The 19,137-nt window shown below is 41.5% G+C and overlaps 1 protein-coding gene across 1 annotated transcript in view; it reads right to left on the minus strand.

The window, feature by feature from the left end:
• gpat4 (glycerol-3-phosphate acyltransferase 4) overlaps nt 1-19,137 on the minus strand; it is an 83,108-nt gene that overhangs the window by 11,066 nt on the left and 52,905 nt on the right. The window contains exons 9-11 of the mRNA XM_052040799.1: nt 16,476-16,561; nt 15,274-15,402; nt 6,198-6,277 (exon numbers count right to left, since the gene is read on the minus strand). Coding sequence (XP_051896759.1) covers nt 6,198-6,277; nt 15,274-15,402; nt 16,476-16,561 — 295 coding nt within the window. The remainder of the gene's footprint in view (nt 1-6,197; nt 6,278-15,273; nt 15,403-16,475; nt 16,562-19,137) is intronic.

Here is a 19,137-nt window from a genome sequence, read left to right on the forward strand (position 1 = left end):
TCCATGCTGTGTCTGCCTGATGGAATCAGTTCTATGCAGATGTCTTGCTATCTCTTTCTTAATGATAGCTTCAAGTATTTTATGGACTACAGACCTCAGTTTTAAATTGTAAAAGGCACCTGTTCTGAGAGATTTTAAGCAGTGAAGGAGAAGAGCCTTGCGAGATGGGGAGGAGGAAAGGTGGTTGTAGATAAGTTAAAAAGGACAGGAGTATGGAGGTGCTGGCCATCATTGTCGCAGTAATTTACAAATCCCTTTCGCCAACATCCTTTTTTAAACAGTGGCGTGATATTCAACATTTTCTGTCTTCCAATCCGCAGGGACCTGCCCAGGGTCCAGAAATTTTGGTAAATTATCACTAACACCTCTACTATAACTTCTGCCATTTCTTTCAGTACCCTGGGATGCATCCCAGCAGGACCAGGGGACTTGTCTACCTCTAGGCCCACTAGTTTGCTCTTCACTACCTCCTTAGTGACAGCGATTGTATCAAGGTCCTCACCTCCCATAGCATCCACAACATCTCTCTTTGGCATGTTAGAGGTGTTCTCCACCACGAAGACTGACACAAAATAGTTGTTCAAGGCCTTGGTCATTTCCACATTACCCAATATTAATTCCCCCTTCTCATCTTACAAGGGACCTACGTTCTCTTTAGCTACCCTTCACGGTAGCGTAGCGGTTAGCGTAAAGCTTTACAGCACGACTCCAGGTGGTTAATAAACGTGCTATTCTTTGATTTTTTACATCTATTTGGTCTACAAGGTAATAACTAACTCACAGATTTGAACGTTTTAAGTCTGGAGGTCTTTTTTGCCCTTTGTTAACACTTTTGTGTTTGGTTCTGGAACATGGATATTTATCATGTTTCCATTTTACAAGTTTTTTCTCCTTTTATTAGTCTACTTTAATATTTTTAATTGTTTTTTCTTTTGTAATATTAGTAAGATTGTATTTTTTAAATGTCGTCTTTCAATTTTTAACTGCGTAGAATTTTCTCAGTAAGCTGTTTTGTTTCAATGTTTATATTTTTGAAATGTTTTTGGTACTTGTATCTCCATGTTTTGACTATTGGTGGTGTTTTGCATTCCTTTTAACTAGGAGATGTGCCACCAAAAGAGGTGGGGTTAAGGGATTTAGTAGGTAGCATTCTGGCTGTCTATTGGCCAGTTTTCGGGCTTTTGTGGGTGAGGGGTTGGGCTGTTTTTAGTTTAGTTTTTTTCCTTCTGGACTGATTTAAAACTACAAATATGTCTGAATTGTCATCATATCCAGCTCCTCTTTGAACTTTTTTTTTCCTCTTCCTATTAATGGTCAACCCGTTACACACCACGTTTTAGTTTATTAAAATGGATAATATGATTAATTTTGTTTCATGGAATATGAATGGTTTAAACAATCCAATTAAGCGGAAGAAGATCTTTAAAGTTTTTCACAGATTAAACACTCAGATTATTTTTGCTCAGGAGACTCATATTAGGAGAGAGGATAATCAGCGCTTTTTTAGATTCTGGAGGGGTCAACAGTTTCATTCTAATTCACAAGTGAAGGTGAAAGGAGTCTCTATTTTTATAGACTCCTCGATTTCATTTGTTCATTATGAAACAATTTCAGACCCTAACGGTAGATTTTTATTAATCACTGGCTTACTTCATAACAAAAAAGTTGTTATGGTTAATGTTTATGCACCTAACGTCGATCATCCCAAATTCTTTACACATTTATTTGCATCTTTTCCTAATTTAAACCAATATACGTTGATTATGGGTGGAGGTTTCAATTGTTGCTTAAACCCTTCGATGGATAGGTCTGCGTCGAATCAAGTACTTCCAAACAAATCTGCTGTTCTTATTGATTCCTTTTTAGTTGATTCCGGAATTTTAGAGGTTTGGAGATTTCTACACCCATATGATAAAGAGTTTTCGTTCTTCTCTCACGTCTATCACAACTATTCTAGAATTGATTACTTCTTTATCAACTCTCAATTAGCTCCATGTCATTGACTGTAAGTACGATGCAACTGCCATTTCTGATCATGCGCCATTGAAACTATCAATCAAATTAGTGGACATAGCCTCTGGTGTCAGACAATGGCGATTCAATTCTTCTCTACTTCACGATTTAAACTTTGTTAATTTTATTAAAGAATAGATTTCCTTTTTCTTCTCAACTAATTCCACGGAAGAAATTTCCAGTGGGATATCATGGGATACCTTTAAAGCTTATATCCGTGGTCAAATTACTTCATACTCTGCTGGATTGAAAAAAACAAATAATGAATTACGTATATTGGTTGATAAGATTAAAGAAATTGATAAAAAATACTCTGCTCCTAATTTGGAGCTTTATAAAAAGAGAATTGAACTTCAATTGCAACGTAGTTTGTTATTAACATCTCCAATTGAAAATCAATTACTCAAAACCAGGAGTCAGTTTATATACATGGTGATAAATCTGGTAAATTATTGGCCAACCAACTGAAAGCTGCTTTGACTAAACGTCAGATTATTAAAGTTCGTAAACGAGATGGTAATTGGACGGCTGACCATGATCAAATTAATAAATCTTTCCAAGAATTTTATACTTCTTTATATCAATCAGAATTTCCTGAGGACTCTACATTAATGCATGGATTTTTAAGGAAATTGAAGATTCCAAAATTATCACTTAATGAACATTTAATAGTAGATGCACCCATTTCGGAGGAAGAAATAAAGAAAGTAATTTCTTCAACGAATTCAGGTAAAACACCTAGTCTCGATGGGTACACAGTTGAATTTTTAAAATCTTTTTCTGATCTTCTTTCTCCTTGGTTAGGTAAGATTTTTAAAGATGCCCTATCAGTAGGTAAATTACCACAATCCTTTTATGAAGCATCTCTTTAATTCTAAAAGGATAAAGATTTGACCGAATGTGCATCTTACAGACCTAACTCTTTATTGAATGTGGACTCCAAAATTTTTTTCCAAAATATTGGCTTCTGGACTGGAAAAGGTACTTCCACAAATTATTTCTGACGACCAGACAGGATTTATTAAAAATCAGTATTTACATTTTAACATTAGGAGGTTAATGAATATTGTATACACCCCTTCATCTACAACTCCAGAATGTGTTATCTCACTTGATGCCGAGAAGGCATTTGACAGAGTCGAATGGCAATATTTATTTAACACGCTTGAGAAATTTAATTTTAGCCCAAAATTTTATATCCGCGATTAAATTGATATATCATACACCTTTGGCTTCAGTACTTACTAATAATCAGAGATCCCCTTTTATCAGGCTTTTTTGAGGCACTAGACAGGGCTGCCCTTTATTTGATATTGCCTTGGAACCCTTGGCAATTGCCCTTCTGGACTCTCCTAACATATTTGGTATTACTCGTGGAAATGGGACGCATAAGATATCACTATATGCAGATGACCTGTTACTTTATATCTCTAACCCTGAGAAATCCATTCCTGCAGCATTATCACCGCTTGCTTGGTTTAGTGTTTTTTCTGGCTATAGATTAAATCTTAATAAGAGTGAGTTTTTCTCATTAAATATGCAAGTCCCAATCTACAGGCAATTACCATTTAGATTAGTGACTGTGACTATTTTACTATTTGGGTGTTAAAATTACCAAGAAGCATAAGGACTTACTCAAAGTTAACTTTTTACCCTTAATTGATCATGTTAAACAATTGTTTACTAAATGGTCCCCATTGTCTCTATCATTGATTGGTCAAATCAATGCTGTTAAGATGACTATTTTACCTAAATTTTTGTATTTATTCCAGGCGGTTCCAACCTTCATCTCAAAATCCTTGTTTTGATATTATTGATTCTAAAATTCTTTCATATATATGGCAGAATAAAAACCCAAGGTTAATTAAGAAATATTTACAGAAATTAAAAAAGGATGGTGGGATGGCTTTGCCTAACTTTAGATTTTACTACTGGGCAATTAATATTAGATATTTAATTTTTTGGACACAAGATTTAGATGTAATTCAATGTTCCCAATGGGCGTATCTTGAGCATGAGTCAGTGTAAGGGTTTTCATTAGTGTCTATTTTAGGAGCTTCGCTCCCCTTTGCACTTGAGTAAACAAATGATTAACCCAATAACTAAACATAAAATAAGAATATGGTTTCAATTTCATAAATTTTTTGGATTGAATAAATTCATTTTATCAAGTCCTATCCAATCCAATATTTTCTTTTAACCATCCAGAATTGATTTAGCTTTTTCTTTATGGAAAACAAAGGGAATAACATGCTTCGTGATCTATTCGTTGATAATTGTCTTTTGTCTTTTGAACAATTGTCTAATAAATACAATTTGCCTAGATCACATTTTTTTTCAGATATTTACAGATTAGAAATTTTTTACAAGTTATTTTACCTACTTTTCCAATACCACATAAAATTGAAATTACAGAAAAAATTTTAGGTTTTAATCCTTATCAGAAGGGCTTGATAGCAATAATTTATGATCTGATTATGAAAATACATCTAGAGACACTTAATAAAATTAAGAATGAATGGGAAAGAGAACTTCAGATACTTTTACCTATGGAGACATGTAAGAAAATTCTCCAATTAGTCAATACAGCTTCAATGTGTGCTAGACATTCTTTGGTACAGTTTAAGGTAGTTCACAGGACCCATATGTCTAAGGACAAGTTAGCCCGTTTTTATCACCATACAAATCTTATTTGTGACAGATATAATTCGGAGGTGGCTTCCCTGACACATATGTTTTGGTCTTGCCCTCTTTTGGAAAAATATTGGAAAGACATTTTTAATATTATTTCAATTGTATTGAATATTGATTTACAACCTCATCCTATTACTGCAATTTTTGGGTTACCATTGATGGAGTCCGGCCATCTATCCGCCTCAGCCTGTTGTATGATTGCATGTGTTACATTAAGGGCCAAGAGATCCATTCTATAGGATCCTTCCCTAAACCTCCTACCACATTTCAATGGTTTTCTCAAACTATAACATGTTTAAACTTAGAAAAAATTAGGAGTGGTACTGTTGATCCTTTGCTTAAATTTGAGGAAATTTGGAGCCCACTTATTCAGTATTTCCATATAATGTAAGTAGACCTTTCTTGAATCCCTTTCAATAACCTTTTATTTGAATACAGAGGAGCAGAGCTAATGACATAATAATGTTTTCCAACCAAAGAAATAACAGTCCAGCTTTTTTTTTTGTGAAGTTTTTGGTTTGCTTTTGTATATTATTATTTTTTTTCTTTGCCGTTTTACTATGGTTTTTGTTTTATTTTTGGGGTTGTCTTTTCATACCATCAAATTTCTTTCCAAATTCTTTTGTATCATGTTCATTTAGTAAGAGATTGGGAGGTTCAGATTATATATTTTACTCCGTGTGTTTGTATATGTCAACTGTTACCATTGTAATCCTGATCTCTTCACACCATGTATAGAATCACTATTGCTAGGTGTATTAATTTGAAATTTAATAAAAAGATTGAAAAAGAAAGAAAGCTTTACAGCGCCAGAGACCCGGGTTCAATTTTGGCCACTGTTTGTAAGGAGTTTGTACGTTTTCCCCGTGTGTGTGTGGGTTTCCTCCGGGTGCTCCCATTTCCTCCCACATTCCAAAGACGTACGGGTTAGGAAGTTGTGGGCATGCTATGTTGGCGCCGGAAGCGTGGCGACACTTGCGGCCTGCCCCAGAACACTCTACGCAAAAAGATGTATTTCACTGTGTGTTTCGATGTACATGTGACTAATAAAGATCTTATCTTTCTCGCTTTATATAATTATAAAAACTTACTATCTGCTTTTATATTTTGTGCTAGCTTACTTTCATAATCTATCTTTCCTTTCCTTATTGCTTGCTTAGTGGTTCTTTGTTTTTCTTTTAAAAATGTTTTCCCACCCTTCCAGTTTCCCACTACTCTTGGTGACTTTGTATGCACAAACTTTTAGCTCGATGCCTTCTTTTATTTCCTTAGTTATCCAAGGCTGGCTTTCCCTACCCTTATTGCCCTTGCTTTTAACTGCGATGTACTTTTGTTGAGCACCGTGAAAAATCTCTTTGAAAGTCTCAACTGTCCCACCATTTAGACCGCGATTCCAGTCTATGCTAGCCAACTCCTCCCTCATCCTGTTGTAGTCTCCCTTGTTTAGGCACAACTTCTCCAGGACAATACAATGGAAGGAATTTACTTACCACAGTAAATCTACAAGACCACCTTGCCTGGCAATTGCAGCTTTCACACGATTAGCAAATTGTACTGCATCTTCACCTTCCTGTGCAACAGAAAGAAGTCATTTTAGTATTGTTCTCCTGGGCCACTCAGCAAGCAGTGAAGCTTCACCGCTAGTCTGCAAGAATCATTTGGTATGTAGGTCTCGAGTAAAGGGTTAATCCACACGCAATGAACCTGATGGTAATGACATCACTGTAAAATTAAAGTCAGCTCATCAATCATAACACACTCCTGCATGGTAAATTAGAAATAGAAAGTGGTCACACGTTGAACTATGCCACATTTAAATAACATTTCATAAAACTATGAGTGGCAGAATGTTTCATTAAGATTCTTCAATGTTCATACATTTAGCCAGACTGCCATCACCAGACACCGCTGAAACACTGGATTCATTAATGAATGGGGAAAGACCACAGCAGACTTTCATTTCCCCAAAAGGTACTGAGGCCAATTTAATCCCGTGTGTTGCACCAGTTATAGTCAGAAAATGATTGTCACGAGTTCAGATTTAATATAAAACATTAATTGTAAAATGGATTTGAAATCATGCATTATTTATTTAGTATTGATAAATTCTGCATTGCATGTGTGAGTTAGTATACCATGTACATAATCAATTCAGATTGCATTAACAAATAGAAACATCCCTCATTTTTAAAAGGTTTGAACTAACAGTGACTCAAGACTCTGTGCGACACCATGATGGAAGTTTGAAAACTATTACCCTTTCTAAGCTCACAAAGCAAAAAAAAAACATATTTCCATATCTTGATAGAAGAAATCTCTCAAATCCAGCAGAGCAGGAGCTCAGATAACGAAACCACCTCATAATCCAAGACTAATTCAATGTTAAGGAATTTCTAGCTCCAATTACGAATATTTATGTAGCAAGGTTGTATAAAATATGGAGGCACAAGGACAAGAATAACAATGGAAAAGAATATTGACCACTCCAAGGTGAAAACAGTTGACTGGAGAATGGCCAGTTTCAGGATAACTTGGCAGGCAACACTATAATCAATCAAAGGGAGGCCATTAAAGTGGACATGTTTCAGTTGCATCTACATACATTCCTTTGAGGGAATAGGGTAGAGAAACTAAAGCCAGAGCTCCCTGGATGACCACATACAAAGAGAACAGGGCAGGAAAGATAGCTTATGAATACCAGGTTGTTAACACAAGTGGGAAGCAGGCTGATCACTGGAAGTTCACAGGGGAACAAAAGACTGGGAGCATGAGAAATGATAGAGACTAAACATAAAAAGGGATCCACAAATATTCGAGGCTAGTTGATGTGGCACGGATAGACCTCAAAAGGCATTAGAAACAGTCTCACATAATAGGATTGTCATCAAAACTGAAGGACATGGAATAAACAGGGCAGTAGCAGAATAGATAGAAAATTAGCTAAGTAACAGAAACAGTGCTAGCAGAGGGTTGTTTCTTATAAGACAGAGCAGGCCATCCAGCCCAGTGAATCTATGCCAGCTCTCAGAACAATCCTATTCCGCCACTTATACCCCCGTAGTCTTTCACATGCCCTTCCTACCAAATTACCTTCACAAGGGGTAATTTACAATAGACAATTAACCCTCCAACCAGCATGTCCTTGGGATGCAGGAGGAAAGCAGAGTACCCATGCAATCACAGGAAGAACATACAGCAGTGCTGGTCAGGATCAAACCTGGGTCTTTGGAGTAATGATTCAACAGCACTACCTGCTGCACTATTGTGCCACCAGAGGGAAACAAACAAGCTCTGCAGGAATCAGTGCTGGGACCACTGCTCTCTTAAAATACATGACTTGGACTTGCAATGCACAGTGCATCATTTCCAAAACCGAACACGACACAAAGCAGGAGTGGGGGGGTAAAGTAAACTGAGTTTCACAGACTGTAAGGTGGAAGGAAACGTTGGAGAATTTGTCTAGACGAATACACACCTTTCTTCTGGACCTAGAACAGAAAATGCTGGACACACTCAGCAGGTCAGGTGGCATTCTTCGTCTTTCACCTGAAGCGGTAACTCTCTCTCTCTCTCTGCACAGAGGCTACCTGATCTGATGAGCATTTCCAGCATTTTCTGTTTTTATTTCAGATTGAGCATCTGCACTTTTTTTGATTTTCATCCACGGACCAATTTCCCATGTGGCACCTTGTCGAAGTCCATATAGATGGCATCAACCATAACATACTTAGTCACCTCATACAACTAATTCAGACAAGATCAAAGCTTGACAAAAAGGGGAAGAAAATATAAACAAAAGGTGAATGGCAGGAAGTAAACCTGAAGTGTAAAAAGTCAAAGCATATGGTTCTTTATTTGGATGTTTGCTCTATTTATAACCAGACAGATGAGCTGACAGCAGACAGCACAACAGTTATACAACAGGGACGTGGCTGCAGGATGACCTAGAACCAGCAATTCAATATTCCAGGTTATTCAAGATTCCAAAGAAATAGGCAAAAGGGGAAAGGCTCAGGGATAGGATGAGACGAGACAGATGTTTAAACAGCTCAGCAAAATTTCACCTCAATGCGAAAGAGGGATTCCATTAGAAAGATGAAAGATTGCCTCAGTCCCAACAACCTGTGTTTGATCCTTTCTGTGTGGAGTTCTACATGTTCTTCCTGTGAATGCGTGGGTTCCCCTCCCTCCCTACCCCCACCACCAGGTACTCTGGCTTCTTCCCACATCTCAAACACATGCAGGTTGGTAGCTTAATTGGCTGCTGTAAATTGTCCCTATATGAGTGGTAGAAATCTGGGGGGACTTGATGGGAATGTAGAGAGCAGTTAAAAAACTGCATTAGTGTAAATGGGTGCATGATGGTTGACATAGACCTGGGGGCCACTTTGTGCACTGTATGACCCTCTATGACTCTCCATGACTCCATGAGCCATTCATGGTTAAAGTAGGTCAAGGAAAATATTAAATCAGAAACCTGAACATACAAAGTGGCAAAGGTTATAGGTAGGCGAGAGGACTGGGAATTTTACAAGAACCAGCAGTGAGACACTAAAAAGTAAATAAGGAAGAAAACTGATGAGACAAAACTGGAAACAGTAAGGGCTTCTATGGATACGTAAAATGGAAGAGGGTGGCTGGAGCAAGTATGGGACCATAAAGGACAAGACTGGGGAATTATTACCGTGGAACAAGGAAACAGCAGATACATTATATCAATCCTTTGCATCAGTCTTAACCGTGGAGGAACTGTTGACATCGACTGTGAATGACGGGGGCAATATCCAACTAATCACAGCCTGAGATCCTGAGAAGCACCCGAGACTAACCAAGCAAATTGCTTATTGCTTCCCGTCTGATAAGCAATCCTCTATCTATGTCAGACACAAGAGACAGCAGATGCTGGAATTTGGAGCAACACACAATCTGCTGGAGGAACTCAGTGGGTCGAACAGTATCTGTGGGGGGAATTGAATTGTCCTGATGCAGGGTTTCAACTCGTAATGTCAACAATTCCTCCCCCCCCACAGATGCTGCTCGACCCACCGAGTTCCTCCAGCAGATCTTTTGTTGCTCTATGTCAAGTGTATTAGCCTGACTCCAGTATCTAACCTTGTCAACCAACCTCCTGCACGGGATTTTATCAAAAGTCTTTTGAAAATTCAAACATACCAAGTCCACTGATTCCCCTTGTCTAGCCCACTTGTCACATTCACAAAGAGCTACAGTCAAATGCGATTTATCTGTCATTACACATTTGGTAGGAGGAATGAGAAGAGGCAATATAAACTAGAGGGTACAATGCCAAAGGGGGTACAAGAACAGGGGTTTGGTGGGACTGTGATCATGGGATTGTAAAGAGCTTCATTGAGACTGCTTAATTAGCAGGGCAGGTTGAAGTGGTGGTTACAAAGCAAACAGGATCTGGGCTTTATAAATGGAGATCAAGAACAAGGAAGTCATAATGTAGATAAATTGGGTTTATCCTCCTTGGAACGGGGGGGATCTGATAGGGGTATTTAGAATTAGGAAGAGTATACACAGAGTAGATATAGAGAGGAAGTTCTCATTGGCTGAGGATCGAGAACAATGATCGCAAAAAACTAGGAAGCAGGTATTTCACAAAAGAAAAAAAATGATACCAAAAAAGAAATATTTTTTGCACAAGTAGATGGGGTTGGGAATGTCCTACTAAAGAGAGTAGTTGAGGCAGATTCAATTACTGTCTTCAAAGAGACACTGCAAAAGTGGGAAGAAGGAACTTGCAGAGCTCTAGGGAGAGGGCAGGGATTGAGATCAGCCGGACTGTTTCACATGAAGCCACTGTGCACTCAATGGCTCTAATAGCTTCCTTCCACGTGACAACCATTCTGCGATTTTGTGGATGATCTGAGAATACAGTCAACAAATAGTAGAGATGGATTCTGAGGATAGGTGAGGAGGAGGAAAGGTGAGGCAACATATTAAAGGAGTAACACAAATTACCACATTTCATCAGGCACTAATGCGTTCTAGGCCCTCATCATTTGAGCACCTTTTACAGGTGCTTTTCAAAGTCACTAATATTTCTGTTTTATAATTAAAAATAGTGCAGCCTAACTCTTCTAAAAGTAGAACAGCAAGCGACATGCTTTATGACACAATATAATGCAAGGTGGGAAGCTTAACCTGAACATCAGCAGTGATGCACCACCAGCTTAAACCTCTTGCACAATGCGTTTCACACTAAGGTACATGCTGGATGGCTGCAAAGTAACTTTTAAACCTCAAATTGTAGATGGTACAAAAACAGCCTGTGTATTTGACTGCCAGGCAGAGAGCTTTAGACTGCAGGAAGGTTTAGAGTAAAATGTTTTAAATGTATAAGGTTAGAAAGTGTTTCTAATGTAACAGCATTGTAATATCATTGTTGTAATGGAACACTGCTGTAAAGATTGTTAACAATATGTTAAAATAGAAAAGCAAATACAACATATTAGCATGGTGAAAGGTTGAGAAGTGAAGCATCATAGTCCAATGATGCTAACTGCAACAAATGACTGCAACAAATTTGTGTTTAAACCTTGCAGATTGTGAAGAGCAGGGCACTCATTTAGTCTCTAGTGTTGGAACATGGGACTTGAAACAAGTAAATTAGGGGCAGAATACCAACTAAAAGATAGTTAGAACAAGGTTGAAACATCCAAGGGGCCGTCCGTGTTAATAAAGCAAACAATATTTGTGAAGGAATGTGAAATGTTTAGTGCAATGGTCTCTGTTAAGGAGTAGGTCAGTGCATTACAGAACAAGGATGACGAGGAATTGTTCAATCTGCAGAAGGGGCTGAAAATAAAACAAAATGTATTTTTGCAATGACCAGGGATAAAAATTGGTAGCGAGCATGCAAGATAAAGAGCAAAAGTGTATACAGTATAGTGACAGGGTGTGTGATACTGTTGGAAAGAGAGAGAGGTGGGGGATGGGGGGAAGAGAGAGAGGTGGGGGATGGGGGGGAGAGAGAGGTGGGGGATGGGGGGAGAGAGAGGTGGGGGATGGGGGGAGAGAGAGGTGGGGGATGGGGGGTAGAGAGGTGGGGGATGGGGATGGGGGGGTAGAGAGGTGGGGGATGGGGGGTAGAGAGAGGAGGTGGGGGATGGGGGGTAGAGAGGAGGTGGGGGATGGGGGAGAGGAGGTGGGGGATGGGGGGTAGAGAGAGGAGGTGGGGGATGGGGGGTAGAGAGAGAGGTGGGGGATGGGGGGTAGAGAGAGAGGTGGGGGATGGGGGGTAGAGAGAGAGGTGGGGGATGGTGGGGGGAGAGAGGTGGGGGTGGGGGGAGAGAGGTGGGGGTGGGGGGAGAGAGGTGGGGGTGGGGGGAGAGGTGGGGGTGGGGGGAGAGGTGGGGGTGGGGGGAGAGGGGGTGGGGGGAGAGGGGGTGGGGGGAGAGGTGGGGGTGGGGGGAGAGGTGGGGGTGGGGGGAGAGGTGGGGGTGGGGGGGAGAGGTGGGGGTGGGGGGAGAGGTGGGGGTGGGGGGAGAGGTGGGGGATGGGGGGAGAGGTGGGGGATGGGGGGAGAGGTGGGGGATGGGGGAGAGAGGTGGGGGATGGGGGAGAGAGGTGGGGGATGGGGGAGAGAGGTGGGGGATGGGGGAGAGAGGTGGGGGATGGGGGAGAGAGGTGGGGGATGGGGGAGAGAGGTGGGGGATGGGGGAGAGAGGTGGGGGATGGGGGAGAGAGGTGGGGGATGGGGGAGAGAGGTGGGGGATGGGGGAGAGAGGTGGGGGATGGGGGAGAGAGGTGGGGGATGGGGGAGAGAGGTGGGGGATGGGGGAGAGAGGTGGGGGATGGGGGAGAGAGGTGGGGGATGGGGGAGAGAGGTGGGGGATGGGGGAGAGAGGTGGGGGATGGGGGAGAGAGGTGGGGGATGGGGGAGAGAGGTGGGGGATGGGGGAGAGAGGTGGGGGATGGGGGAGAGAGGTGGGGGATGGGGGAGAGAGGTGGGGGATGGGGGAGAGAGGTGGGGGATGGGGGAGAGAGGTGGGGGATGGGGGAGAGAGGTGGGGGATGGGGGAGAGAGGTGGGGGATGGGGGAGAGAGGTGGGGGATGGGGAGAGAGGTGGGGGATGGGGGAGAGAGGTGGGGGATGGGGGAGAGAGGTGGGGGATGGGGGAGAGAGGTGGGGGATGGGGGAGAGAGGTGGGGGATGGGGGAGAGAGGTGGGGGATGGGGGAGAGAGGTGGGGGATGGGGGAGAGAGGTGGGGGATGGGGGAGAGAGGTGGGGGATGGGGGAGAGAGGTGGGGGATGGGGGAGAGAGGTGGGGGATGGGGGAGAGAGGTGGGGGATGGGGGAGAGAGGTGGGGGGTGGGGGGAGAGAGGTGGGGGGTGGGGGGAGAGAGGTGGGGGGAGAGAGGTGGGGGGTGGGGGAGAGAGGTGGGGGGTGGGGGGAGAGGTGGGGGATGGGCAGAAGAGAGAAAGGTGGGGGGAGGGATAAATAAATAGACAAACAGATAAATAAATAAATAGATAAATGGACAGGTAGATAGATATGGGGGCAGAGGCAGGGCACTTTTTAAAGTACTGCTTCTTCATACTGGATGAAAAGTACATAATAACCCTGTTCTCCAATACAGCTGTAACCACAGTGGTTTGCAGTGGACGTGAAAAGTTTCCAGTTACTTTAAATTACATCTTGAAAGTAACACAAAACTACAATTTGCCATAACTTAAAGGTCTGATGGGCAGAAAAGCAACAAATGGAGTTTAACGGAGGGAAGTGTGAGGTAATGCATTTGTGGAGACGCAACAAGGGGCGGGAATAAACAATTAATAGGAAGATATTCAGGTGCTTTGGAAGAACAAAGGGTCATCTTGGTAAGTTGGGCAGAGCAAAAGCAGCTGGAATTTAATTCAGTTAAGTGCTAAGGCGATGCACTTTAGGAGAATTAATGTTAGGACATGCACAATGAATGACAGGACCCCAGGAAGTACTGAGGGAAAGGAGGACCTTGGTGTACAAGACAAGAACGCCTGAAGGTGGCAGCACCAGTAGCTAAAGGTGTTTAAGGGGGCTTACTTGCCTTCATTAGCTAGGGCACTGAACATGGGTTATGGTACAACATTATCGGCCTCTGCTTAGTTCTTTGTGCAATTCTAGTCACCACACTGAGACTGCACAGGAGAGTATATTCACCAAGATGTTGCCTGGGATGGAATATTTCAGTTGTAAGGAGAGGCTGGATTTGCTTTATTCGGAGCAGAGGAGGTTGAAGAGGACCTGACAGAGGGATACAAAATTGTGAGGAACATAGATAAGGTAGATGGTAAGGAACTTTTTCCCATAGCAGAGATGTACAAGGCCAGAGTATGTAGGTTTAAAGGGAAGGGATTCAGAAGTGATCTGAGAAATAATTGTTTTCATCCAGAGGTTCCCTCAACATTTAAAAGGTATCCAAACACTTGAATCACCAAGGTTATGGATCATATGCTGGAAAATGGGACTAGTACAGTGTAAAGCCTTTCAATGTATGGCTGTGACTCACATTTGGAAACAGTGCTATCCAAGGTTAAGTGTTGGGTGTCTAAGGCATTGGAAACATTTCCTATCAAAAAGTAAATTGTTTCACAAGCACAAGGACTGTAAAAAAAATCAAATGATTCATACAAAGTATCAGCAGAGGGAGATTATGTAACATATATAGTATTGTTTGAAAGAGAAAAGGAATAAGACTTGAGGAGTTTTGGAAATAGGTTTGTGAAAACACTTAGACCACAGTCAAGTCCTGTTTGGGGTTTAGGCACCCCATTATAGGGCATCCAAGCTGCAAATTTCAGAACGGGTCTATTTCTTCCAAAGCAGAAAGGCTCAACAGAGATCCACTGAATGGTTTTTAAACAGTGAAGGGTTTTGTTTGAGTGAAAAGGGAAAGACTGCCTCCTCTGGTTAAGACGCATGGGAAAAACTGAACAAACATTTGAAACAGAAACATCCATCCTTACAAATGACTAACGTAACTTAAAAATATATTTAACAATCCAATAATACAAATGAAACATTAGTTAGCAAGGAAGATAGCCACAAGTTTAAATTTACATCAACATGGAAAATGTTGATAATAATTAGAAAATTGGGATACAAGAAATTGAAAAGCGATTCAATTGGTCTCTGCTAAAGGAACTCAACTCCCAAGTACCAGTCTTGCTCTCAATTCCCTAAAGTATCATTTGTGCTATCTCATCTTTTTCCTTTGCTCCAACGTACTCCTGCACAAAATTTTTATCACTGTACGGAACTCCAGTCAAGAATTGGGAGGCTTGATGAAGTCAGCAGAACTTCAAAGTCATTGAACAATTAAGATCAGGGCAGTCTGATGTATAGAAAGCAAGACTGCACCATGATTAAGCAGTCTGTTAACACTGACTATCCTGAACACATGGAGAAGACTCCTTTTGACCTTGTAAACCAAACTCAGCACTTACAAGGGATGACAGTGGGAAAAAAAAATAAGAAAACAGAAACAAAATATTAGAAAGTGGAACAACACTGTTCCCAAAAGACATCATTCCCTCCGTCAGATGAAACAAGTATTACCTCGCGTGTCATTGGCGGCAGATACCAGACACTGCAGACAATTGCCCAGCTCGTCATCATCCTCAGCAGGTAGTTCACCATTCCATACTTGCTGCTATTCCAGAAGGCTTCTCCAAACAGAGGATCATACTGGCAAGAAAAGCCACAACACAGGGGATGGAAAAAGACAGTATGTCAAAGCAGCAGCATCAGTCTGCCAGATGAGTTTAATACCTATCCTTTCACCTTTGTAGCCACACTGAATCTAAGTCCAGATGGATGGAACAGACTGGGTATCCCTTCTGACATCAATTCATAGAAGAAAATAGAATAATTTGACACTGAAAACTGCATTCAGTTTTGGTCTCCATATTTAGGGAAGGATACACATTCATTGAAGCCAGTGCAGAGAAAGTTCACTAGGTTAACTCCTGGGTCAAAGAGACTGCTGCATGAAGAAAGATTGTAGAGTCATTGATGAAGCACGGAAACAAGCCCTTCAGTCCATCGTGTCTGCACCAAACATCAACTACCCATTTTAATATTAATCCTACATTGATCCCATTTTTTATACCTCCCACATTTTGTACATCTCTGTCAGGTCCCCCTCAGCCCCCTCCGCTCCAAAGAAAACAAATTCAGCCTATCCACCCTCCCCAGATTATACCACTCACCTACACATTAGGGGCAATTTACAGTGGCCAATTAATCTACCACCTGCACATCTTTGGGATGTGGGAGGAAACCAGAGCACCTGAAGGAAACCCATGCAGTCACAGGGAGAACATGCAAATTGCACACAGACAGCACCCGAGGTCAGGACTGAACCTGGGTCTCTGGCACTGCAAGCCAGTGGCTCTACCCGCTGTGTCACTGTGCTATTCCTGAGCCAGTGGGGCCTATACTTAAAGCAGTGGAGCATGAGAGGTGATCTGATATAAAGATTCTGAGTGGGACTGACAGGGTGGATGCTGAAAGTACGTTTCCCCCAGGTGGGGATATCTAAAACTTGGCAGCATGGCTTCAGAATGAGGAATCTCTGATGGAGATGAGAAAGAATTCCACCCCCCCGCCCCCAGAGGACAGTGAATCTTTGGAATTCTCCACCCCAAGGAGCTGTGGAGGTGAAGTCATTGAATATACTCAGAACTGACAGATATTTGAATTATAAGGGAGTCAAGGGGTCTTGTCATGTGCCCAGATACATGAACAATTAGCCTTACCTTGATGGCAACAGGGTGGACAGTAGCTCCAATTTCAAAACTGCCCTTCTTGAACATCATAACAGAGGTATTGTTGATACAAGTTCCTGTGGAGAGGGACAGAGTAAGGCTCCAGTGTTGCAAGATTGGATTCCCACACAGCATAAACTGGAGGAGATAGTTTGCTCAACACACTTAATTTTCATTTTCTTATCTCGCACTCACTTGAAATACCCTACATTTTGTTTTCTTCACTGCTTTACGTGGAAGATCTCATTAAATCATTCTTGCACTTATTTTGTATGTTTAAATTCATAACAATCTTGACACAATTTGTGTTAAATCCTTAACTGTTGATTTGAAGCTGTATTCCTAAACACAATCAAAAGTGGCGCAGCCCTGATTAAACAGGTTGGTGGCACAGGTGTAACAGTATTCAAAACACAATGTGTGGCGTAATGGAGAATGATAACAGAGTCATACAGCACGGAAATGGGTCCTTTGGTCCAACTCGTCCATGCCAACTGTTACCCAGCGAGCTAGTCCCATCTGCCCACCTTTGCTCCATAGCCCTCTAAATCTCTCCTATCTATGTACTTATCTAGATGGCTTTTAAATGTTTCCTTTAAAAACCACTATTTCTGGCAGCTCATTCCAAATACGCACCAACCTCTGTGTGAAGAAGCTGCCCCTGACGTCCCTTTTAAATCCCTTGCCTCTGATCTTAAACCTATGCCTTATGTTTTAGCACCCCCTCCCTGACTACGTGCCTTCACTCTGCTTATGCCCCTCATGATCTTGTACACCTCTATCAGATCACCCCTCAATCTCCAACATTCCAGGGAATGAAGTCCTAGTTTACGCCACCTCTCTTTTGTAACTCAGGCCCCTAAGTCCAGGCAACATCCTGGTAGAGCTTTTCTGCACTCTTTCTACTCTTATAACATCTTTCCTACAATAGGGTGACCAAAACAGTATGCAATACTCCAAGTGTGGCCTCACCTACATCTTGTATAACTGCAACATAACTTCCCAATTCCTGTATTTAATGCGCTGACTGATGAAGGCAAGCCTGCCAAACGCCTTCTTCACCACCCTATCTGTGATGCTGCTTTCAGCGAACTATGCATTTGCACTCCTAGGTCCCTCTGTTCCAGGACACTCCCCAGGACCCAACCATTCACTGTACAACTCCTACCCTGGTTTGATCTCCCAAAATGCAATACCTCATATTTATCTGGAGTGAAAGCCATTTGCCAATCGTCGGCCCACATAGCTAGCTGATCAAGATCCCCCTGTAACTTTTCATAACCTTATACACTGCCTACACCACCTATTTTAGTATCATCTGCAAACTTACTAATCACACCTTTGTACATTCACATCCAAATCGTTTATATAAATTACAAACAACAAATGCCCCAGTACCGACCCCTGTGGCACACCACTAGACACAGGCCTCCAGTCTGAGAAACAATCCTCGACCATCACCCTCACATGGTCTCTATAAAACTTGAACATCTAGCTTCTTGTATGTAAAATTAGGATTCTGGTCAGGATCAATAAATAATAACAGACCCATTGAATAAGTGGTGGTTCTGGGGAAGGGGAAGTGATTATCAGATCTGAAAGTGCAGTAGTGAGAAGAGGTTCAATAGTTAAGTTTCGGGATGATCCTTTGCATTCCAGATTAACAGTGCCGGATGTTCTGTCATCTCCTGAAGATGAAAAGAACATGCACGACAGAAAGCAGTCATTGTGGTCCATGTGTGACCCAAGGATATAGTTAGAAAAAGGTCTGAAGTATCACATGACAAATTTAAGAAAGTAAGAAATAAGTTTGGAAGGAGGACATCTTCCAATATTTCTAGATTATTTTCCCTGCTCTGCTCTTGAACAGGAAAGGACAGAACAATTAGCAAAGTCAGTGCCTAATGGGAGACATTAGAAATTGAAGAGGGATTTTACTTTGTTGCTCACTGGGGTCAGTCCTGGCATTGATGGGGATTTCATTAAGATAAGCTATATCTGAAGGGGATTCAAATGCATTGGGAAGACATCTTAAAGAAAACTGGTGGGTAGGGAATGGGGGCTGTGCTGGAAAAACAAATCTAACCATTAACAACCAATGGATGGAGTTAATAGCAGAATCATGAAATGATCAGAGATGAAATTCTGTCATTTTACCTGCCAAAGTAGGTACAAGAAAATAATGTGGAGAGAGGGGGCATATAGGAATAAAATCAAAATAATTAGTTATAAATGGTGCAAAAACAATAGCAGTGAGAACAAAAAAAAGTTATGGGAAAAAGGTTATGCCTTTTAAAAGATGCAAAAATAGTTGAAAGCCAAATGCATACAAGAGCCAAATTCAATTTTACAGGAAAATGAAGACTTCAAGGGTTTAACAGAAAACCATCTGCAAACTGGTTAAAAACGAGAGAAATAATATACTTGGGAGGTTCAGAAAAAGGCAGAGTAGCAATATTGACAAAAGAGGGGATGTTTGGTGAAGACAGAAGAGCAGTCAATCTAGTTGCAACTCAAAGAATAAGCACATTGCATTAAACAAAATGTGCATTTACACAATGCTTTTCATGACCTCAAGACATTACACAGCACTTCATTGCCATTTAAATTCTAAGTGTCACTGATGTTGAAATGTAAGAAATGCAAAAGCCAG

Source organism: Pristis pectinata, chromosome 29, assembly GCF_009764475.1.
Source record: "Pristis pectinata isolate sPriPec2 chromosome 29, sPriPec2.1.pri, whole genome shotgun sequence".
Lineage (NCBI taxonomy): Eukaryota > Metazoa > Chordata > Chondrichthyes > Rhinopristiformes > Pristidae > Pristis > Pristis pectinata.